This window comes from Theobroma cacao, chromosome 8 (assembly GCF_053813885.1).
Source record: "Theobroma cacao isolate CCN51 chromosome 8, ASM5381388v1, whole genome shotgun sequence".
NCBI lineage: Eukaryota > Viridiplantae > Streptophyta > Magnoliopsida > Malvales > Malvaceae > Theobroma > Theobroma cacao.
Window position 1 is genome coordinate 4,828,346 of NC_142646.1, and position 24,580 is coordinate 4,852,925.

The 24,580-nt window shown below is 36.6% G+C and overlaps 4 protein-coding genes across 8 annotated transcripts; 2 read left to right on the plus strand and 2 right to left on the minus strand.

Moving 5' to 3' along the window:
* Nucleotides 1–2,292, minus strand: LOC18592068 (protein RGF1 INDUCIBLE TRANSCRIPTION FACTOR 1-like). Of its 4 annotated transcripts, none has more exons than XM_088809142.1 (5): nt 2,097–2,292; nt 1,865–2,014; nt 1,461–1,656; nt 1,138–1,353; nt 1–722 (listed from the first exon to the last, which is right to left on the minus strand). In XM_088809142.1, the coding sequence occupies exons 3-5, from the start codon at nt 1,641–1,643 to the stop codon at nt 411–413; spliced, it is 711 nt and encodes a 236-aa protein (XP_088665268.1). In that variant the 5' UTR covers nt 1,644–1,656; nt 1,865–2,014; nt 2,097–2,292; the 3' UTR covers nt 1–410. The 4 variants fall into 4 exon arrangements, with proteins under 4 accessions (XP_088665268.1, XP_017981840.1, XP_007018634.2 ...); XM_018126351.2 differs by having other exon boundaries at nt 1,461–1,661; nt 1,865–1,984; nt 2,097–2,291; XM_007018572.3 differs by having other exon boundaries at nt 1,461–1,661; nt 2,097–2,291.
* A 996-nt stretch (nt 2,293–3,288) lies between these two features.
* LOC18592069 (squamosa promoter-binding-like protein 14) lies at nt 3,289–9,543 on the minus strand. The gene is made up of 11 exons (XM_007018576.3): nt 8,886–9,543; nt 7,888–8,523; nt 7,569–7,762; nt 6,644–7,488; nt 6,443–6,517; nt 6,218–6,325; nt 6,012–6,129; nt 5,648–5,783; nt 5,417–5,561; nt 4,705–5,307; nt 3,289–4,366 (listed from the first exon to the last, which is right to left on the minus strand). The coding sequence occupies exons 2-11, from the start codon at nt 8,475–8,477 to the stop codon at nt 3,941–3,943; spliced, it is 3,240 nt and encodes a 1,079-aa protein (XP_007018638.2). The 5' UTR covers nt 8,478–8,523; nt 8,886–9,543; the 3' UTR covers nt 3,289–3,940.
* Nucleotides 9,544–14,457: 4,914 nt separating this feature from the next.
* On the plus strand, nt 14,458–16,598 carry BZIP60 (basic region/leucine zipper motif 60). 2 transcript variants are annotated; one of them, XM_018126335.2, is made up of 4 exons: nt 14,458–14,577; nt 14,677–15,118; nt 15,361–15,584; nt 16,170–16,598. In XM_018126335.2, the coding sequence occupies exons 2-4, from the start codon at nt 14,679–14,681 to the stop codon at nt 16,451–16,453; spliced, it is 948 nt and encodes a 315-aa protein (XP_017981824.1). In that variant the 5' UTR covers nt 14,458–14,577; nt 14,677–14,678; the 3' UTR covers nt 16,454–16,598. The 2 variants fall into 2 exon arrangements, with proteins under 2 accessions (XP_017981824.1, XP_017981823.1); XM_018126334.2 differs by having other exon boundaries at nt 14,458–15,118.
* A 2,463-nt stretch (nt 16,599–19,061) lies between these two features.
* On the plus strand, nt 19,062–24,287 carry LOC18592071 (Phosphofructokinase family protein). Its single transcript, XM_007018578.3, has 19 exons — nt 19,062–19,293; nt 19,967–20,139; nt 20,342–20,454; nt 20,691–20,765; nt 20,860–20,973; nt 21,056–21,123; nt 21,234–21,317; nt 21,430–21,483; nt 21,640–21,720; nt 21,806–21,899; nt 21,985–22,058; nt 22,190–22,300; nt 22,398–22,442; nt 22,529–22,585; nt 22,873–22,977; nt 23,059–23,175; nt 23,402–23,505; nt 23,598–23,763; nt 23,962–24,287. The coding sequence occupies exons 1-19, from the start codon at nt 19,204–19,206 to the stop codon at nt 24,088–24,090; spliced, it is 1,854 nt and encodes a 617-aa protein (XP_007018640.2). The 5' UTR covers nt 19,062–19,203; the 3' UTR covers nt 24,091–24,287.
* The last annotated feature ends 293 nt before the right edge of the window (nt 24,288–24,580 follow it).

The following is a 24,580-nucleotide window of genomic DNA, read 5'->3' on the forward strand; positions in this document are numbered from 1 at the left end:
TAATAACTTTAAAAAGATAGTATTACATTTATATGCACAATGTTAACAATTAACATGGCCTTCTGCAGTTTTTAAAACAGAGAAAGGAAGACCCATATAACGTTTATTATGTACATGGATACATGGCCATCGTATAATCCCCACTGTAATCACCAACTATTTCTTGATAAAACGCTTGATTCAGCATTTTTTTTTTCCAGTATTTACACAAGAAAGAAACTGTCCTACTATGCTATTCCTATACCACATTTCACATTCCTGATTGTAAACAAATGATATTTTCGTTTCAGTTTTATTTCTTCTAATTTCATATCAGCCTTTCAAACCTTTTTTTTTCTTGGGGTTCCTTTTTTCTTCTGAAATTTTGTGTCTTTTTTAAAACAAAAAATTTGGCAGTCCGTTGTCAAATCTCAAAATGGAGCGCGATGAGGTATACCCTTTCTCCTCCTGGCATTGTGGTGGTTGAAAATGGGAGGAGTTGCTGGAGAAATGGTATTATTAGCCTCATCTCCAGAACTAGAGTACCTCTCTCGACCATCGTTTTTATGGCTGTCAGAAGACAATGGCAGTCCATCCATCATACGATTGAAAAGAGGGGTCTTTCGTATCTTCTTTGGGGTTGACGATTCATCTGATTCGGACCCACCATAGAACGAATCCCTTGTATGCTTTGCTCTCAAAGTAAATGTGAGGTCTGGATCACCCCTCTTCATGGCTCCAAGCTGATCAGTTAGAAATGAAAAATTCAGTCAAACTCATTATCATTGGATCAAATTGGATTGTATAACAGAAGAAACATATGACCCAGGGAAACAGGGTAGATGATATAAACAGAGCAGCAGAGCATCGAAACGCAAATTGAACTACTCATAACCCAATTAACAATTGAGAGGAAAGATATTTGTGTTAATTCACAATTGAAGACATGAAATCATTCAATAAACAAAATACGGTACTTGGACAAATTTGACAAACAAGAGAAACAACCAACTAAGTCAACCGAGGCATGATGTTGAGACAGGAAAAACAGGGCTCGTTGACACTAGGAGTTTTTAATCTTGGAGAAGAAGAGACCTAATTTCAAGGGAAAAAAACGAGTCATTGAATTGTAAAAGAAAAAGGATGATTGAGTCCAACCTTGCAACCAAGAGAACAGAATCTGAAGGAATCAAGGAGGCTTCTACAACAAATCTCACAAGTGTTGGTGACCCCCTTTCCAGGCCTTGGCTGGGGCCTCTCGTTGAGGAAGACAATCTTGGCGCTATTGATGATGTAGGTCTGTACGCAAGATATGTCTATGAACTTCTGTATCTCACTAACTCTCACCACGTTATGGTAAGAGGATCGCCTTATCTACACCCACCAAAGAGCAACCGCATTTCATTTTCATTCATCCATTCATTCTACATGTCAAGTGATTATTACTATTACTAGTAGTAAAGAATTAAGCTCAAGCACACCTGAACAACCCGGTGATCCTTGTGGTTAATCAAACAGTAAGAACACAGAGCATTCCTCATGCAATCCAAACAGAACAAGTTGCATTCGCTTTTATTGGCATCCCCATGAATTGGGCACGGAATAAAGTAGCTTGCTCTCAGCATTGGTACCAACCACGGCGGACCCATATCGTCCTCCTCCATTCGCCCTATGGGGCTAACCTGATCATATGCATAAAGACATGAATATACCAAAGAAGAAGAAGACATATATTAATCCTAGTGAATAAGTACCAAATAGAGAGGGTACCCAGACAAAAAGAGAGAGAGAGAGAGAAGGGAAAAGATCAAGACAAAAAAAAAACATTAATCTATTATCTATTACTAGTATTATGTAAGAAGTGGGATGGAAAAAGGAAAAGCACCATGACTTTCTTATGGATATGGCTGGCCTCGACGACCCCAAAAATCTGGTGGTGGTGGTGCTGCTGGTGTTGATTGTCAATGGCCAGCTTGTCCAGCTCCACTATAACGGATAGAAAACCCTGTATCCTGAGTAGTATTGAAGATGAAATCTGCGAAAAACTTATTTCTGTGAATTAGGCAAAGCAAAGCAAACAAGAACACAGTAGATAAGAAAGTAGAATCGGAAGAAACCTTTGAGAAGATGAAGCTGGAAAAATGAAGCGTATAGTTGGAATTTTGCCTGGTAAAGAATAAGGGAGCAGACCAATAATACTACTGTTGTATTAACGAAGAGATATATATTTATATATGCTAAAGTCCTATGCAGAAGCTCAGCCCTAAGTTGAACAAAAGCAGAACACGGGGAAACACTAGGGGGCAAACCTATGCAGACTCGGAAACTAATTTATAAGGCGGTCAGCGATGCAGTCAGTGCACGTAAACCATTATTATTATTATTATTATTATTATTATTATTATTATTGTTGTTATTGTTGTTGTTGTTATTGCTGCTGCTGCCGTTGCTGTTGCGTGGTGTTTTGTCTGAATTTAATCATTTCTAGTGGGATTTTAAGGTAATCGTACTTAATCAACAAGAAAATTATTTCGCGTAGGTGTTATTATTATTAGCACATGAATATTATCACACTTACTCTCTTATTATATTTCAATTATTATTTTCATCATTCAAAAAACGAGAATTAATTGCAATTAATTTTTATTTATTATAATAACAAGAGTGTCCAGAATTTAATTTAAATTTAAATTTTATTGCAGGACCGAATTGATAGGACTTGAATAATAGAGATTGTTATCATTAATTTTTATTTTATTATCAAACATGGTAGCATTTTAATTTTCTATTCTAATATACGTGTATGTATAATTATGTAATTTTCTATTCATTCAAAATGATGTATTACTTTTTAAATAAAAAAATTATTTACTAAATAATGAATCAAATGTTCTGGTATAATTAGACAGTGTATTTTCTGTTTATGTAGCAAGTATAGTAAATAGATAAGGAAAGAACATTTGCCATCCCAAAAGATGACACTTGTCAGAGTTTGCGGTGGATATCTTCCACCTCATGCTTCTCAAACATCATATGCCCCATTTGCAAACGCCACCTTATCTTCTCGGCCGTCCAAGAAACATCTTCATCTACCTACAAATGAAAAAGCTTGGGATGTTGTGTTGGCCCATTTCTTTTGATTCACTCATGCAACGCAAGTCCAAGCCCAATCAATCTCTGTTTTTAGCTGCAATCATATCCTCGCACCCCTGGGCTTTTATGTTAGGGTGACATCGGTTTAGACTAGTCCCAAGTCCCAAAGCTACTGCTCACTGCCGCCAGAGAGCTCGCACACAAGAAGCCAGCAGAGAATGGGAAGGGTGATGCCTCTTTGATTTAAATATAGTTGAAAATATCAACGTACAACATTGTAGCTCTATAATCGATCCTACAGATTGCTGATCAACTTTACAATGGTGAAAATTAATACAAAAGTCAGTAATACTTCAGACTTGGTAGCTTCCATGAATTTTGAAGGAATCAAGTGAAAAATACAAGCACATAAACTTGACTTAATTTCCCAGAATTGTATGATTGCTTATATCTTCTTGCCTCCTCTGTCAATCCGGGTCCTTTGCTTCTCATTTCCACTGAAAAATTTTATCAGTAACATTCATTCAACCTTCTGCTGTATACCACCTCACCTCCTTATGACATTCAACAAATGCCAGGAACCTTTTGTAAGGTCTTAGGATCTGTGAAATTAGTACAATCCAAAACAAATCATCATCTATTCTCCAATATAGACAGGCCAGAAGAAGGGCATAGCCTAAAAGATCCCAAATCTCAGGTTTGCTCAGAAGTAATCAGCAGCATACGGAGTCTGCCAATGCACAACCTGTCCTATCCATAAATTCTCCCTTTACTGAGTATTTATGCTCAAATCAATTTTCCATTCCAAAGACCATGAGGAATCTGCCCCTTGTTTGTTACTTGCTTCACAATGATTTACCAACAGCAACTAAATTGTGCCAAAATCCAAATTTTCCCACTTAAAGGGAGCAACACTGCCAATGTCAGGTGAACCCCGCAGGAATAAGCAGACACAAACACAGACAGCAGCAATGGCAAGCATTGAATGAACATAAGGACGTTGAAGCAAGCCTTGTGAACCTGGAAACTTCTTGTTATACCTTGTTGCCACAACTGCACACTTGGCACAAGAACTACGGTCTTGTTTGAACTTGGAACTTATCTCATGCAATTGCACTGCAGTCAATCCTGACTGCTCATCCTGACCAATCGTCACAGAAACTTGACCATTCCTTCTGTCAGCATATTTGCGAGCCACCAATTTGTTGTAAGAATGGTTGTTCCTCATAATAGCATAGGCGTATGGAGACTGCCCATTTGCATCCAGAAGGGAATTCCAGCAGGCCAATCCAATCTACAAAATAGAGTCAAGAATTTTAAAAACTTGCTACAAATAAACATAATTCTGGCAACCTAGTATGCATAGAAGTAACAAACCCATCACCTCCCCTCTCTTTTCACAAAATGAGTGAAAGGAATAAACATGGTTTTATCATTTATGTTCAGAATAATATCAACATTGTTTCAGTAGTGAGGAAAAGCACTTTTAATCTAGGATGCCAGATATGGACAATGTTTAACTAAAATGATCAGATAAGGATAATCATGCAGAAAAAGTTCCAATTCCTTAAGTTAAACCTCAAAACCAGGTTATAAGTAATAATTGAAGTTATGATGATGTAAAACTCATACCTCCTGTGGATCATCCGTCAACACATCCACCATATCGTCTGAACCAGAAGTACATGCAGCCAAATGTAAAGGTGTGATTCCACCAGCACCTTCAAGATTTGGTGGGAAGATATACTTCTTAGAGCTTTCATCAATGCTACTAATAGAATAATGTATGAGCAAGTCAGCCATCTTCCTACACCTCCTTTTCACTGCCCGGCTTAAGAGATGAATCTCAGACAGCATCTCTACTGACTCCCTGGATAGGCCATCCATAAACAAATTGCTTTCCACCAGCATGTCAAGGAGTACCTTGACCAAAGCACAGTAGTCCCTCTCAACAGAGAATATGAGCAAAAATTTGAACCGGCAAAGCAAATAATCTGAACTCTTAGGCAAGGGACAAGTGCTTCTCCTTTGGAATAGCCATCCAAGTTCATTCAGAAAGTGCAGGACTTCCTCCCTTGACCTTGGACGGCGACCATCATAAGCATGCTCTTCAGAAATTATATCAGATGCTTTAGCTTCTATGTCAAGTTCAGATTCCAGAAGTCTCAATTCTTTACAAATGGTAGCATCAGCTATTATAATAGGAAAATTGTTTCCCTTGAATCCATTCTCCACCTGTTCAAAATTATGGGAAAAGTTAAAACACAACTGCTTGAGAATCCTTCAGAATTGTGAGTACCCTCCAGTGAGCCAAACAGAGTAATTGATTGACTTAAAGTCTTACCTCAATGAAAAAACGACCTAAAGCGCTCGGTGAAGAAACCTGAACTTTGAAACCACCCATGCTAACTTCATCATATGTGGTTCCCTGATATGCTGACCCACTAATTTGCATTGATGAGTATCCACCCATGTATGCAAAATGAATCCTGCATAGATTTCAAATTTACATTTCTGATATATAAAGAGAAGGAACAGATGAATAGTTCTCAAATAAAAAGCACATTCTGCTTACTTGGTGCCAGGATTAGTCAGATTTCTACCCCTTAATAGAAGAGAAGTTTCCTGCCCACCCACGATGGCCAACGGAGAGACTGAGATTAACTCAGGGGAACTCCATGTTCTCCAGGATTTGCATAGACGAATCTTTCCTAAAAAAACAAAATAGAAACTATCAAAACAATTTATAATCACTGCAGTGTAATCCAACCTCATACTCCAAATCAATCAACTAATTAGTAATGATCTATGAAGTCATCCAAACATAGTCAGCGATGATAAAGACAATCCCAAGGAGTAAAAATAAACTAATGATGCCTATAATATGTAAACAGTTTGAAGCTAAGCAAATAAAAACTGCAATTTCCATTTGCACTCACCATCTTTATGTGATGCTAATTGCTGGCCTGTATGAACTAAAAACCTAGCCTTTCTCCAAAAATCTGAATCCGTGTAATGCAACAAAGAATTAACATACTGAAGCAGGTTTCCCTCAAGCTGCAAAAAACATATGCACCCTGCAAATGGTCAGTTCATTGTTGCACACGAGGAAAATTTGTAATGCAGAATGTAGTAGCATACTCACTTGCTCCCAAGCAACATATGACATTGACACATAGAGTGACAAAACCACACAACCAGGTCTTATATAGCTCTCCATTTCAGACGGACTGTTCGAAAGCCAATTATAGATCTGTAAAATGAGCAGTCAGTATCATCATTATATTCAACTCCAAGAAAGACCTTAATGGCGTCTCCAAATCCAATTATAGGTAACGGAGAAGGCCAAAATTCGCAAATAACTGCTCACCTGGGTCCGCAGTGTCCCAGGGAAGTGGCTGGGGTCCTTATCAAATAGCTTAAATATTATTCGTCCAGTGCGATCCTGCTCAGGAACCATTCAACCATTAAAAATGTTAATACAACACAGCCAGGCACGTGTGTGGAGAAAGAAAGCAAACTCAAGCATAACTAAATAAATGAATCAGAATAGGTACTACTGGTAAGCTACCTGAGCATCAGAGTTCAAACTTGAGGGGGAATGATCCGACCCAGAAGAAGACGTATACCCAGCTTGAGAAGGAAACTGTTGAAATGAACCATGAGCATTTCCTCGTTTTGACCCACTAAAGAGCTCAAGCGGCAGAATAGAACCATGAGTCCTGCTTCCTTCAGCAATTGCATTACTTTCCCTGCCAATTGGCATTTTCTCATATTTCACAGCTTCTACTGTGCTATGCATTGGGAACAACTTTTGCACAGCTGGAGATGAAGTTGGAGATCTTTCCTCCATTGGGTTGCTACTGTCAGAAGAGAAATATTTCCTAGAAGATGCCAGTTTTGGTGGGCTGTCATTCTCAGGAGAAGAGCTAAATAGTTGCAATGGTAAATTAGCTCGAGTTTCTTGAATCTGGCATTCTGAATCTTCAACAGGAGACTGATAACTGGTACTACTTCTTTCTCCTCCACCTGAAGCAAACTCCAGAGGAACTCTGTTTTGCATACTGGGAGCAGCTACATGATCGGGGCAGGTCGACTTGGTCTTCTCACTATCACTGCTCTGGGTGCTTCTTTGAGATAAAATTGCGAGGGCATTATTAGAAGATGATGTCAATGTCGCTGAAAGGGCAGCAAGCAAATCCATGGTAGATGGAGAAGATGTGTTTTTCCCATTCAATTGGTTTTGATGGCCTACCAAAGGCTGCTCTTGGTTCTTTCTATTCAAAACTCCAACGTTGGGCAACTTTGCAGCCAGGTCCACTGGCAAAGGTAATGAATTAATTTTATTAAGAATCTGAACGAGTTGATCTTTGTTTGGTAGTGATGAGCAATTAATGCTTTTGTCCTCATTTTTACCTATATAGAAAAGCACATAAACTTCAGCTTCAAATTAAGAGGAGAATTTGAAATAACACCATTTAGAACAATTTTCTTACCTTGCGACCGAGCCAAGGCGGTCAGCAAGTTGACAATATCTAAATTTCCATTCCCTGCATTATCTCTGTTTACAGGGAGTAAAAGCCGTGAGGTCACATCTTCCGGTTGCGTTTTCCTTCTTCGGCGATTATGCCCAGCAAGTCTACGCCTACAACTTCTCTTCCCCTCATCAAACTCAGAAAGAAGGTGAAACCTGCAGAAAAGCATTGTAAATGATGTGGGTTCAAACAAACAGCAAAACAGAAAACAAATGAATTTTCAAAGGACAGTATTTTAATTTAGGGGAACATTTTACTCAAAAAAGGAACAAGTAGCAACCTGCTGCACTGCTGGCAGAACCTCTGCATGTGCTTTCCAACAAGAGCTTTAGTGGCTTTGCTATGGACCTCACACACTTTATGCCGACGGTGATAGTCCTTTGCATTAGAGAGATCTTCCTTGCAATTATCAACCTGACACATGGGGTAGTTAGTACTCCCAGGGGATCCAGAGCGGACCTTTTTGTTAGGCCTGGACACAGGCTCTTCCACGGAATTCAATCTCCCACCGAGATTCAGTTGCAGGTTGTCATCATCCTCATTGACCGCAGCGGTCTTTTTGGACGTTATAGAGTTCCCATTTCCATTAACACGCTCTTTCTTTCTTTGTTCTGCTGTGGAAGTGCCCGGCTGCAGAATCTCTGTGTCCAATGGTTTGGCAATGAATCTTACAGCGTCCCATTCCCATAGCTTAGGGTTCCAGTCCCTGGGGTTGGCAACGCGCTGTTGGGAAGGGTTTTGGTACTGAAAAGCTGGGGTCTGACAAGAAAGATCACGTTTCCTCGGTAAGGAAGGTGGTTCACAGAACCGGTTGGCAAGGGCCTGGTGCATAAATATGGGAGGAGCTACTTGCGCGCCTACCTCCTCCATGTGTCTGAAAATAACTTGGTACTCCGGAGTCCGGACACACAATAATCTAGACAAAAAAAATGAAGATAAATGCGTATTCTTGATGCTTTATGTGGGATTACAGGAATAACTAGTAACAAGAAGGAGGTTCAACCCATCCAAAGTCAAAAGAGCAAGGTTGAATTGTTAAAAGTGGTTGATATGAACTGTTTTAGATCATAATTTCACGGCAGATTGTTAGATCACACAAAGATTGGGACGTAGAAATGGTTGGGATGCTGTCTTTGTTGGAGCTGATAAAATTACCTTCAACTACTGAGAGATAGTATATAAACAAAAAAACAGTACTAGTATTAAATAGAACAGAGCATAAGGAAGGAGAAAGAGTAAATATAGGCGCAAGGAAATCTCGCGAATTTTAGAACATACCCTTCAAAAAATCTCTGCTTCAGTCTTCATCTCTCCAACCAAAACCACAGCTTTCTTCTAAACAAGCCAAAGAGAAAGCAACCACCGTATTTTGCCTTTTACTTCATCGCAGTCGCAGATCTGAATTCTCCTTTGTCCCACGATTACGACCATCCAACTTGGAAGCCGGCTAAACTCGTCCTTGGCTTACCCTCTCTTAACTAATAATTATAATATTATTACGGTAATTTCCGATGAAAAACGAATCAATCAAAAACGAAAATATAGGAATCTAGTCTAGGACTAGTACAGAAAGAGAAGCAGCAATCGGAGGAAGTGGTTGTTGACGGTAAGAGATCCGAGAAGAAGGAGAAGATGATGATGAAACAACTCGGTACTTGGGTTTGGCTCCACAACTTTGGTTTACTTTTTCTTCTCTCTCTATATCTCTAAGAAGAAGAAGAGAAAAAAAAAAAAACCTTGCAGATGTAGTATTCTAATTCTACTTTTGGCTGTCCTTGCCTTGTAACAAACTTTTTTTTCTTTCGGTGCTGGCATAAACCGTAAATTGAAGCAAAGATTGAGGTTGTAGTTATGGCCGCCCAGGGGCCAAGGAAGAATCCAAGACTCTTCCTTTCCTATTCCTATTTACTATTGGGTAAGTCGTACGACTATATGTGTGCTTTGGTACAATTATAATAATAACTCCTCCTCTTTGTTGAGTTGTATCGTTATTGACTACACAAACTATGGGCATATCCCCATGAGGCCATTACCAACATAAGATGTACATATTGATATCACGCAGGCAGAGACAGGACGTACAATCATTCATGCTTGTACCATATTTAACACCACTTTCCTCTCTCTCTCTCTCTCTCTCACTCTGTAGTACTTTTGATACGTCCTTTCTTAATTGCCTCTTTCTTATTCCTACCGACAATCACAATCCTATCTTCCCTTCCCTGCTGCCTCCTCTCTGGTCCATTCTTTCACCATTCAAAAGTAAAACCCTCCCGTCTCTTGGACAAATATTACTTGGGCTCGGGTCGGGTTGGAAACCCGTATAACATCCAGAACGAAAAGGTTGAAAAGTAGGAACACGAAATTAATCAATAACGTGCTATTACAAGTCATTGTCTTCCTTCTACGCTTTGATGTTTGATGTTTTGACATTTTCAACCAACAATTCCTACCTCTTAACCTTTTACTTTTTTATTGTTATTTATTTTAAAAAATACTACAACTTACTCTAATGTAATTTTGGTCAATAAAGTATGTCTGAATCCATTCCAATCCCCCAATGAATTTCCCCATTTCAGTGTTTCACCCCTAAGGTAGGCCCTCTTATTTCGTTTTATCTAATGAATTGAAGAATCGGAATTCGGAGTCGAAATATTTGAAATTGAATAATTACTTGTAATGCAAATCAGTCATCATTTTTTTAATTCATCAATTTTTTTCCGTGCTTGACTGCACCCTTCACATGTCACATGTTATGATTCCGCGCTACATTTTTTACATGTAAAATGAGATACATGTATGTGCTATTTTGTATCCTCGAAATTCTAGTCTAAGACAGTCATAGTAATTATTTCCATGAAGCCGAGAACATATTGTATACTATTGGAAGGAGTAGTTAAACAACATGCTAATATTAGTCCACATTATTTTCGAAGATGATACTATACAGCAGCCTAAAGCCAAATATATCAGACCTCAGCAGGACCCAAGGAAATGAACACTTCAAAAACATTGAATTTAAAAAAAAAAAAAGGGGGTCCATCTTGATCCTTGAAGGGTTGGGTGAATTCGTCAACAAAGTGGCATAATAATGGCCAGAATTTTCCGATGTGAAGCGCGTACTCGGTGTCGTCGGCGTCACGCAATCATCCTATCCTATCCTCCCAAGTCCACATTTTCACACAAGGTAAACTTAATTTGCCTCCTTAATTTGTACGACTGTCTGACACAAAGAAAAGAAAGAAAAAGAGGCTTCTCCATGAAAGTTTCACACTACAAGCAACGCCAGCCTAATGATAATAAGCTATTCCTGTTAAAGGAATTGGGCAAGGGAAATGATCCGATGCATTTGAGTAGAGTTTAGTGGGGAGGAATGGCGCGTGTAGATGGTGGTGGTGGTGGTAGAGGTGGAGGTGGTGGTGTGGTGCTATCGTCCGGACACTGGAACGTGTGGGAACCAGCTGTTGTTTGTTTAATAAGTACGATGCATCTGGTCGCTCGCTGTGACTTTTGCCAAACCACTTCCTTTTCTTATAGTACCACCATGTCATTCACTCCATAGTATACCATACTAAAACCTATGGGATATGTCCACCCATTACGAAATCTAAACTATTATCACTCTATCATTTCTCTTCTATATTCTTCTATTACTATTATTATTATTATTATTAGTTAGATAAAAATGGAAAGGAACATGTGCTCACAATAAATAAATAGAAAGCTAATATCGAAAATAAAATCCAGTAATTTTTATTCTATCTATTATCATTGGAATTCCAGAACTCATAAATGACAACAAGTTTTTGATACATGTACAAACAAGTAAGGAGTCCATTTAAGTACAAATAAATGAATCACTAACTATATTTGATTATGGAGTTAATGTGTTTTAATAAATTAACACATGATAGAGTATTAACGGGTGAACAATATTCCAAGCCTTGATCAACTTATCTCTTCTTCAAACCAATTGGGTCTTGGGAATTGGACTACACACTTGGTGCTGCATAACACTTCATGTTTTACCCATTATGTAATACATAAATAGTTTGATGTTTTCTTCTTGAAGCAAATTTTATTATGAAATAAAATTTAATATTGTTTTTATATTTACGCACTGAAGCAAAGACATTAGTGGATAGAAATATCATATAAATTAATTAATTAATTCAATCGTTGACATATACTCTTATTTTCAAAGAATATGGTTCAAATTTTTTTCTCTCTCAAAATAATAATAATAAATAATCTGCTTTTTTCTTTTCTCGCATTTTAATCAAGGTTGTGGACATTATAATTTTATTTTATTTTAAGAGTATATACGTCCCGTTACCTCTTTGGAAGTGGTCCTGACTCCTGAGTGCTGAGTGGGAGACGCTTGACTTTTCTGTTTTCGGGCAAACGAGAGTGGTCCCAACTCGCAAATCCTAACTCCGCATGCAACAAGGCTAACGGTATTTGCTTCCAAGTTCCAGCTTGGGCTTACATTTTTTTTAACTAACATTTAATAATATATTTTAAATAAATAATAAATTGAAGAATAATCATATTTCCCTCTAAATATTTTGTATGTTAGGCAAACACAACGGAAATATACATTTCAAAACACTCTTACAGTCCTATCAAGGAATAAAACACATACAACTAAGCCACACAGTTAACATTTATTAACATTACTATGTGGTAAAAAATAAGTAAATTATATTTTCTCACTTAATTTTAAATTACTTTGATTATTTAATCTTAAAAATTGTAAAAGTAGGAGGGGGACATTAATTATAGTCACTCACAAAAAGTAATTAATAGTGTAATATAAAAATATATATATTAGTAAACTGTAGACATATCTAAAAAATAAAGAGTAGATGGAGGATATTGGATAGAAGTATACAACATATAAGTGAGGCAAAATCAGATCAAATTAATTACATATCCAAATTAAATGTGAATTAGGTAAAACGGTTTGATTTTATTCATTTATTAAATCAATTGATTTAAAATGTTGAGTCTAATTAGTTTTTATCGGTTTTTGATTTTTTAATTTTTAAATCAAATTGAGTAAAAAATAAATTTTAATTATATATATTAATATATAATATTTATATATATTTTTTTAATTTTATATAAAATATAATATACATTTAATATTTTCATTTCTTCATTTTTATATTTTCAATTCTTATTTTTTTATTTTTTTTGTTTATGCATTTTAGAGATGTCAAAGATTGGTATTATGAATTCCATTATCATCTTGACGATTGACGAGTGAAGAGATTATAAATGCATTATTCACACTTTAATCGAGGTAAATGTTAAATTTTATGACTTTTTTACATAATTTTTTTATTTTTAATATTTTTTTACTTTGTTACTAAAATAAATTTATACTAATTATATTTTTTTCTTTAAATTGTTAGATAGCTTATGTGAACAAATATGAAGAGTCAAGTCATGGAAGAAATTTAAGTTGATAATTTGCGATAATTAATGGTCTCGTGTTACATAATTTTATTTTGTGGATTTTAATTTTATTATCTTTAACTTTTTATTATATTGAATAGTGAATGTTAATTTAATGATTTATATAAAAAGATATAATTATATGAGTGAAAGAATAAATGTTATGGCACTCGAACATTTAGCTTATTGGTTGGTACATGATTTTTCTACTTAAAGAATAGGATTCAAATCCCCCTCCTCCAATTATAAAAAAAATGTTATGTATTTTTTATGTTTAAATTATTTATATATTTTATAATTATAAATAAAATTTATAAATTTTAATATTATAATTTGTGAAAATAAAAAAATTAATTAATTAATTAGTCTACAAAGGAACTATGAAATCAATATGATATTTTATTGATTTAATTTTTTTTATATTTAATTAATTTTAATCGATTGTTAGAAGATATTTTATCCATTATCTTAAGATATGACGGGCAAATCATTAAAACCATCCAAATGATCACTCCTAACACAGCATACGGCTTGTCCTAGCTATATCGTACTTTCCCTCCCCTACGCAATTGCTACGATAACTAATACTTTGTTGAACTTTTAATTTTACTTTACTATTAGTAGTAAGTCAAGTGATGGATATCTTTCTAGTAATAGTAATTTTGGCCAATTACCAGTCGATAGTGATGAAATGATGATTACTGAAGGGGAAAATAAATACGTAGTGATAACAAGTACCGGTAGTACGTGGCAGGTGCTGACATGCAACGCGTGCCGTCGGATTATGGCAGTAAAGGACAACGAGGAGCCAGCTGTGGCTGTACGAAAGAGGTTCAAATTCACTCAAAAAACGACCACCCCATCGCTCGTCATGTAACATGTCTGTCCACACCCTACGTACTCTCTTGACACAAAATCTTGTCACTTACTTATTACGAGTAGTATTATTCGTATTATTCGTGTAGTATAAATAAATCACTGATGAGGTAATTTAATGAAGGCAGAGAGAGCGTACCGAACAGATCAGAAGAGAGGCAACGTGATTGATAACTTTGCAACCTCCATCTAATTAAGCACCAATCCGTACGAAACTCCACGCATTCCTAAGGCATCACCAGTCCCATCACCTTTGTACTGTTTCTTTCCAGGATGATTAGTGATATTATTGGGTAGAGATTTGAAGTCAAGGAAGGAAAGGCCCAAAGGCCCAACCTATGATAATTTAAATGGAGAAATGAGTCCACATGGACTCATCCTCCACTGTCATTGGTGGGATGACGCGAACGCATGAAATTGATGCCTATGCAACAGGATTGGTCCACGTTCATCTTCTAAACTACAAATATTAATATTAAATATCAGAATATCTAATATATAAAAGAGGAGAGCACGACGTCGGGTAGCGAATGAGTCAAACCTAAGACATCCCTTCGTCTCCAAGGAAACAGAGTAGAAAAGGCGTTTGATTTCTTTTTTATTGAAGCTCGGCCGCTCCTCTCTCGTCCTTGTACATGATATTTCTCTTGTTTTTTTTTTTAATTTTTAATCCTCTTCCTCTGTAAATATTGCTTAACTTTCGACTTTCCCTTTCCTAATTTTTGGGTAGTTATGGAGGGGGATTTGGAGACGATCGGTGAAATCAATTGGGATACCTTGTTTCTTGAGCTTGACTCTTCCGATTTTGCAAATATCTTTGAGAATTCTAGCAATGAACCAGAGCCAGTAACACAACCTCTTCAGCCTTTGTCCACCCCATCTCCCGATGGAGATGCGGTGGTGTCTTCGTGTATCGGGGAGATCGAGAGGGTTTTGATGGAGGACGATGATTTTGATAAAGAGGTTCAGACTCAGTCTGTCTCTGATGATTTTTTGGCAGAAGTACTGGTTGATTCACCTCTCAGTGGCGGCGGTGAGGTCATCGATGCTGCTGCTGCTGATGTTCCTGATGCTGCTGATGTTGCTGATGTTGCTGATGCTTCTTTCTTCAAACAAAACGACTCCGACAACAACATCCATAGCGATGATCATATTGCTAAGAAACGGAGAAGGTATTAATGGACATTCGTTCTCCTTTCTTCCCCACATTTATTGCCCTATTATCAATTTATTATCTTCTACTATTGTGCATTTTCGAGGTTGATCAATGCTCCCCTTTTCTGTTTTTATTTTTTTTTTAATTTGAATTGGAAAAACTAAATTATATGTGTAAGTTCTATTTGAAATTTCTGCTGTATGTCTAATTGAAGACAATAAAAGGGTTGTAGTGTAATGATTGATCTTCGTTTTTTAGGCAGTTGAGAAATAGAGATGCAGCTGTGAGATCAAGGGAGAGGAAGAAGATGCATGTCAAGGATCTCGAGATGAAGAGTAGGTATTTAGAGGGGGAATGTAGGAGATTGAGCCGCATGCTTCAGTGCTTCATTGCAGAGAATCAAGCTCTTCGTCTTACTTTGCATAAGGGTTGTGCATTTGATGCATCCTCGGCCAAGCAGGAGTCTGCTGTGCTCTTGTTGGGTATGATTCACGAAACCATCTTTTCCCCTCACTTCCATTGTATTCTACTTGTATTACAATAGGAAGAAAGAAAGTAGCAGCATTCTTTTCTTGACAAATTGAAGGTGGTTGACTGCCTCTCCAAGTTTGTTTTCCAACCTATACTTCTTCTAGTTCGAACTTATAATAGGCTTGGGGAATGTTCGATATTGTTGAAGCTTGATTAACTTTTTGTTCTGCTATAGTGTTGTATGCCAATATTCTTAATGTCTGCATTATGAATCAACGAACCAAAACCAAATGAATAGGAGTGCTAGCATAGTCAATAAGAATTGTACACAATTGGATTTGTTTTTACCTTTGAAGTTCTTTTTCCTACTGGCATATTCCTATTAGTGGAGAAGTACACCGATTTAAAGAGGAGGGCTGTTTTGTGGCTAAGTGTGCTTCTTATCCAGTAAAGATTGAAGCCTTAAATGATCTTCTCTGGCCTTGGAGAAACTTGATGCTTTTTGTATTCGTGTTGCCTATTATGATAGTGTGGCTACATATGATGGTTTAATCTCTCAGGCCTGTTGAGTAGTTTGTATCTTTGTTGCTTTGCAGAATCCCTGCTGTTGGGTTCCCTGCTTTGGTTCCTGGGCATCATGTGCCTGTTCACCCTGCCAACACTGCCCAAGTCTCTTCCGGAGGCAGTTCCGCTGGAAAACGAGGAAAAGAGAGGTCCAGAAAGAGTGGCTCCAAGAGGGGCAGGGAGTAACCTGGTGGGACAATCTTTTGTGAAGAGTAGGCGATGCAAGGCTTCAAAGACGAGAATTAAAGAATTTCATGTTTCTGGAATTTTAGCAAGGGCTTGTGGTTCACATCTCTCCTTGGTTTTTCCATTTTAGGTTAAGGGGATGATGAACAGGTTTAACACAAATTTGCTGGTGGGATGGCCCATAAGCAGTCTTGGTCTTTGTTTTTGCCTTCAAAACTCTTCTATTGAGCGTTTAGTTTGTTTGTATAAATAAAACCTTAGAAATATTAACTTTATAGATTGTTGCAGTTTCTTACTTGTTGATTATAAAAGTCCAGTCCAGTGCATTTTGTTCCTAATCAATAACGGAGCTAGTTAATTTTTTTGAAGTCTAGAAACAGACGAATAAAGATTAAAATTTTTAAAAATTAATATATTGAATTAAATCAATAATAAAAAATTTATTAATAAAAAATAATGTTATATAACATATAAATCAAAAAAAGAAAAACTTATAATAGATTTTTAAGAAAGTTGTATTTAATTATATTTTCTTAATTAAAATTATGTATTGAAAATTTTTATTTTTTAAGAATTGAATATTAGATATTTTAATTCACATGAGTTTTGTTCATGAGTTGAGCATTGATGCTTGATGGCGTAAGTGTAGATGAATCATTTAGATGATTTTTGTATTTTTTTAAATAATTTGTTAATTATTTTCAACTTATTGTTATTTTAGTCAAACTTGAAAACAAAATTAATACATTTAACATTCAATATTCTTATTTTTTTTAAATTAAATTTATAATACTAAATATAAAACTACAATGTATAAAATATAAATAGTTAAATACAATATACAAGATTAATAATTTCTTATTATATAATTAAGATTGTTTAAAGACTACACATTTAAGATAATTTCTTTTAAATTAAATATAAAATGTAAAAAATATAAAAAAGATATACTCAATATAATTTATTTTTACATAATTACGATTAATTAAAAAATAATATATTGATAAAATTTTAAATAACAGTGTAATATAACTTATATTTAAAAATTATATAATAACTTATTAATTTTTAAATATTAAAATTATGAAAAATAAAATTCACAGAGCAAAAAAAAGGATGAATATAACAAGTAAAAAATGAAACTCATATATGACATAATAAAAAAAATATATAATTGATGGTTCGTATTTTTTTGGAAAAACAAATCTATAGAAACTTAGTTAATATGAGTAAAGAGTATAAAATAATAATAATAATATAATTTAAAAAACTTTTTAAAATTGAATGAGGCATGTGAAATATTTTTTGTTATTTTTTATTTGTATTAATTATTAAATAAAAAATTATTGAAAAGACTATTAACAAAATATATTAAAAATTTTAAAAATTTTATATAATATAAAAATTTATTTTAAAATTTGACCCCAAAACTCTATGAGGCTCCGCCCTGTCTCTAATAGAATGTTAAGGTTGAATTTGAACCGCACTTGTTTATGATTAAAATTTTCCATTTATATATTTATCGACTTGGAACAAGGTTCATTTAAGAGCGGCAGTATATTGGAGGTTGAGGATTATGCTGCACAGGGAAGAAAGTGTCGTTGAGGAGAATGGCGCACTGATCAAGAAGCTAGAACTGAGAAATCACAGGATTTCTGTAAACAAGCAAGAGTGGCAGGAAAGGATAAATGGCAATGGCGAATGGGACCGAATGGTGTTGGTGTATGTCGTTCGGGGCCGTGACTAGATTAAAAATGACCTAAAGATCATTATCACGATTATGAAGGATCGATATGTGTTTTTCTTGGTTTGGGTTTGATATAGACACAAGTGTTGGAATTATTTGAAACAGCTGTTGGGTTTTGCTGTAGAGACATTGGAATTTCTAAAAACCATTTGCCTCGGCCCTCGGCATGGCATAAGGCCGCTTGTTTGGATATTCATGTCCATATTCATGCCATAAGAGAAAAATTACTAGAAGGAAATCGGGATTGATGGGAGCGTTAGGTGGGGGTGTACAACTGGTACGTCCTTGGGCGTGTCCCGTGGTTGCTGACTGAGCCAGTGGGCTCCTGCGAATTTACAAAGATATCCTTTGTTACTTGGTTTCTCTTTAAGGTTTTTGGGTAAAGAATATCCTTTGTTACTTGTTTAGCATATTCCAAGCGAATTAACTAAATCTTATCCTGCGGTCTGCCTTTGGCCTTCCACTGTTATCATTGACTTTTTGGTCACTCAATGGCTATGCAGTGGGTCTATCTCTATACCACCCCTTACTTACCGATGTCGAATTAATTAAATTTCAAATATATGATGATCACGAAATGATAAAATGATTTTTATTAGTAATTTCAATCCTATATTATCTGATAAGTGAAGAGAAAAGAAAACTTGGGTAGTTGTAAGTAAAATTCCATTTTAGAAAGCTTAGGAGCACTGGATTGAAGCAAATCAAGCTGCGCCCGCTCGTGGTACTGGTGAATTTGAAATGAAAAATTAGGAGTAAAAAGTTATCCGCAGAGACAAATGGCAGACAAACATTGGTTTAGGAAGTGGAAAGTGATGGCAGGTGGTGTAATAATGAGGAGAAATGGGGTGATTAAGGGCAAAGGGTGAGGGAAGTTGGTTTGGTTGTATCGCCCAATCGCAAGTAACCGCATCATCGCCCAGTCCGAAATCTGCACTTGCACTGGTCTCTGATATAAAAGCAGAGTTTTGAAGCAAAAAGACCCCCCCAACCAAATCAAACACTACTAACCTACCTACCATTTCCAACCAAGAGAAGCCAACTACTGCCAACAACTGCTCTATTGCTATTTGCTTAAGCCTTGTTCCTTACTTGCACTACCAAACCGATCACCACTCTCCCAATACCCAAAAATGGACTCTGATTTCGGCATTCCCAGAGAACTTTCCGATCTTCAGAAACTCCGATCTCAATACCAACCAGGACTCCCTCCTTGCCTCGAGGTTCATTTTTCTTTTCCTCTTCTAGATTTCCTCTCTCAGCTCTGTTGCTTTGCTGCTTTGCAGTTAGATCTTTCCATGTTTATCATTCAATACTTTGTATATGTTAACAGATCTCAAATTTCTCTCCTGCTAATCACGCATCGCATCGTTCTAATCTTAGATTTTTTCTTTACTTATCAGTGTTCCTGCACTTGTAATTTCTGTTTGTTTTGTCCCTATGTTCATACCATAGTATTTCATTTCATATACAGGATCTTTTAGTAAGTAATGTCAGTACCCATGAGTCATGTGCATGCATTTCTTTTGGGGGCCAAATACCGCGTACTACCAATCCATGCTTTTGCTTGCGACAAACAATTTTGTGGGTTCTTTTTCGTTTGGATTTTGGATTAATTACAGTGCATGTGCGGTTGAATTGATTAGATTTACTCATATCATATCGTATGCTGGCTTCTCTTTTTCCTAGCGGAGATCATCCATCTGCCTTTAGCATTGTACTACTATATTGCAATAGCTGTTGACTGTTGAGCTGTATCCTTTACTGTTATAACGGCATCTCTTTCGTTCAAGCAGAGAGGCACTTGCTTTCATTTTCTTCTTTGCTCTGTTTATTTAATTTCAATGTCATAGATTGGATGACTCACAATTCAGTTGATGCTCTGCTATTGTTCAGGGAACTACTGTCAGGGTTGAGTTTGGTGATGCCACCACAGCTTTAGACCCAGCTGATGCCCATACCATTACTCGTGCTTTTCCACACACTTATGGTCAGCCCTTGGCTCACTTTCTCAGGGCAACTGCAAAAGTACCTGATGCTCAGATTATAACGGAGCATCCAGCTATGAGGTGCTCATCGTATCATACTTCATGATTTTTGCCCTTCTACTTTTTAAGGACATTTTTAAAAGCAATTGGCTCTGCTTGTTGTACCATTTTCTTCATCCTTTCATCTTTCTGTGGAATTACCATGCATTAATGCATGGTGGCATGCTGTATATATGAAAATAAATCCTTATTTGTCTAATTCCCAAACCTTCTCACATTACAGGGTCGGTCTTGTCTTTTGTGGGAGACAATCCCCTGGTGGGCATAATGTCATATGGGGCCTTCACAAAGCTCTCAAAATCCACAACCCCAACAGCACTTTGCTCGGCTTTTTGGGTGAGCTTCATTCTTTGTTTAAAGATGTCACATATAGATTCATGTACACACCTACATATGCAGTAGGCACACTTGCATGAACGGGTATATGTCTGTTCAAATAATACTCTTTATTGATACTATGTTGTAATTACTTTCCTTATGTATTTTACATGTTGTAGTGTGCTTAGTTTATTTTTATTTTTATTTTTCTTTCGTTATGTGACAAGTATTTCTTTCTCTGCTTCTGCTAACAGGTGGTACTCAAGGTTTATTTGCACAGAAAACTTTAGAGATCACAGATGACATTCTTTCAACCTACAAAAATCAAGGTAGGTTCTCTCATGAGGCAATATTATGTCCAAGTGCTCGGATTTCATACAGTTCTGTAATTTAACAGGCTTTAAAATGTGTTGGCTTGACAAGGTGGTTATGATTTGCTGGGACGAACACAAGATCAAATTAGAACGACTGAACAAGTTAATGCTGCATTAACTGCATGCAATGATTTGAAGTTGGATGGCCTTGTCATTATTGGAGGTGAATTTAATTATCATTGTTTGCAAACATGGTATTATAAGTAATTAGAAGTTACTAAGTAATAGTTCTGTTTGGCTTGTAGGTGTAACATCAAACACGGATGCTGCTCAACTTGCTGAAACATTTGCTGAAGCTAAATGTCAAACAAAGGTAACTTGCATGACAAGATTTTCTTTACCATAAGAGTCAGTTAGGTGCTTCTGTCACTGTTATATGTGTGAGTTTGCCACAGCACTCTGAATTTTGTCTAATGTTTGCAGGTGGTTGGTGTTCCTGTTACACTGAATGGAGACCTCAAGAATCAATTTGTGGAAGCTAATGTTGGTTTTGATACAATATGCAAGGTATAATTATTTTAAACGTTTAGGAGTTTAACATTGGGAATTTGAAATGGTAGTTAAAGCAAATTTAAGGAGAAAACATCACCTTTACTAAAAGTGTTCACATTACATACAGGTCAATTCCCAGCTCATCAGCAATGTCTGCACTGATGCTCTCTCTGCGGAAAAGGTATGTGGTTTACATCCTAAAATGGTATCTCCTGTATGAGTGGTTACGTCAATCCTGTTGGCATGAGGTTATTGAAAGTTGTGTAAGAAGCCAGTCAGAGCAGTAGACTAGTATGGTCATACCTTTCTGTTGCCTTACCCCTGCTTTTCTTTTCAGTATTATTACTTTATCCGTCTTATGGGAAGGAAGGCCTCGCATGTTGCACTGGAATGCACCCTCCAATCTCATCCAAATATGGTCAGTGTTTGCTTTCTAATTCTAATTTTAGTTACATATACTTTCTTGAGTTTTCACTTATTAACATTTGATATATGTTTAACAGGTAATTCTTGGTGAGGAGGTGGCTGCGTCAAAGCTTACTCTTTTTGACATAACAAAGCAAATATGTGATGCGGTTCAAGCCAGGGCAGAGCAAGGTCAAATATTTCAAGTTGCTTTTATTTCGTGTTGGCCAGTGCTTAGTTGTCATTGTTGTTTCCTGACCTTGTGTGTTTGGACCAGACAAGAACCACGGGGTCATCCTTCTGCCTGAAGGGCTTATAGAAAGTATTCCTGAAGTGTATGCTCTGTTGAAGGTAACTAATTTTAAACAATGACTCCTCTAATTTTCTTCACATCCCTCTCGCTCCCAAAGAGAGATGTTTCTTTACATTTGAAGCTTCAATGTGACATTAATCTGTGCTTATATTGATGATTTTTACTTCAGGAAATTCACAGTTTGCTCAGGCAAGGTGTTTCTGCTGAAAAAATTTCTTCTCAACTTTCACCTTGGGCATCAGCTTTGTTTGAATTTTTGCCACCTTTTATAAGGAGACAGGTTCTGGTTCAGATTTCCTTTAATTCATCATGTTTAAAGGTATATGTATACCGATTAATCAGCTTAATGAGTGACGATGTGATGTTCAATGTCACAGCTTCTCCTCCATCCTGAATCAGATGATTCTGCACAGTTGTCACAGGTCAGTAGGATGAGATATGCTTTCTTATTACAAGAAGAAGTTATCAGATTTTTCCAAAACTAATATCTGTTCTGCCTTCTTTCCAGATTGAGACAGAGAAACTTCTGGCGCACCTTGTAGAGACTGAAATTAATAAGCGCCTGGTAGGCAATAGTTTTCTCCTTTTGTTTTGTACACTCTTATTGTTTCTTTCTTGTTGACATTGAACTAAACTTTTCAAAACATTTAGTGGTTGGTACAAAAAAGAAAATCCATAACTTTTCCCCAGGAGTGCACTTTTCGGATAACAAGTTCTTCTGCCTCTCTCCCAGCATCCACCAGAATGTTTTAGTAGTATTTTATTTTGAATCATTTTTAGTTAACCATATATCCTTAGTAGGTTCCAAGTTAAGATTCTTTACTCACTGATGTCTCATGTTGTTTTGAGCAGAAAGCAGGTACTTACAAGGGGAAAAAATTTAATGCTATCTGCCACTTCTTCGGGTATCAGGCTCGTGGATCCTTACCATCAAAATTCGACTGTGACTATGCCTATGTATGCTATCATTAAAACGTTATTATGTCTCCTTTGCCTTTGTTAATATGCTCCCTTTATAATAATGATACATTTTCACAGGTTCTTGGGCATATCTGCTATCATATTCTTGCAGCTGGTTTAAATGGTTACATGGCAACTATTACTAACCTAAAAAATCCAGTGAACAAGTGGCGCTGTGGTGCTGCACCTATTACAGTTGAGTTTTCATTTTCTTTACCATAATCCATGATATGGACATCAAAATTTGACAACTTTTAATCATCATTTCCTTTCCCTCGCTGGGAACACCCTGCCCTCTCATCTACTTTTTGATTTTTCATGCTTTTCTTTTGTGCTTTCTTAAAGGCTCCTTGCCATTTGGTTCCTTATGTATGCTCTCTCTATAAGGCTCGACTTTAATTGCCTTTTTGTTTAACCTCAGGCAATGATGAGTGTGAAGCGCTGGTCTCAGAATCCCAATGCCTTGTCAATTGGAAAACCTGCTATTCATCCAGCTACTGTGGATTTGAAAGGCAAAGCATACGAGTAAGTGTCATTGTTAAAAGATGTTGTAAGTGAAGCAGTGTCGATTCTAGTTTTATAGGCACTCATTCTAATTTCTGTATGTCTGATTGCAGGCTGCTGAGACAAAACGCAGCAAGGTTTTTGCTGGATGATATCTACAGAAATCCAGGACCCCTTCAGTTTGATGGTCCTGGTGCTGATGCTAAGGCTGTGACCTTGTGCGTTGAAGACCAGGATTACATGGGCCGCATCAAGAAACTCCAGGAATATCTTGAAAAGGTGCCTAATTTTCTGTTGCCTTTCAGTTGTGTATAATTGTTTTTTTCTTGTATTTCACATGTTTCGTTCGACAGGTATTTTATCTTTATTTGTGCATGAAATATATCTTTTTGGCTTTGGATATTGGTTTCTGTTCAATTGCAACTGCTATGGCTGTATTTTTCTCATACGGCACCACCTTATGTGCACGTTTTTCAGGTCCGTACCATTGTGAAGCCAGGGTGTTCTCAAGAAGTTCTGAAAGCGGCTTTAAGCGTAATGGCATCTGTGACAGAGGTTCTCTCTGTGATGTCTTCGTCGTCATCAGGCGGACAGACAACCCTTTGATACAATAACTTAGGAACATGCCAGTTATTGTACTCATGATATCAATTTTCTTAATTATCCTGAACTTATAGGCCTGGGCATGTGTGATAAACTGAGTTTCCCCCTGTTTTCTTGTTTTGGGCGAGATGATAATAGCATGTACTCTTTAACAGTTTTGGAAGATTAAAAGTTTTATGGAAGGAATGATGGCATGGTAACCATGGTTTACTGTGGCAGATTTTTACGTTAAAAGTAGCATCACCGCGTTCTGTCATCGTGTTTGATTAGTATTTGTGCAGAGTGTGAGTGCAGACAGCAACTACATTAAATTAATTGAGGTTGGATGAGGATTGACCAAATAAATGGAATAAATAAAGGCAGAAAGACCAACTCACCAGTAAAGGGGCTCAGGTTAGTGGGGAATTTCGGGTTTAGAGGATATTCGAAATCATTAATTCTAGCCGTAAACTTGGATCTTGTTTATTTGAAGGAGCTAATATTACGTGCTTAC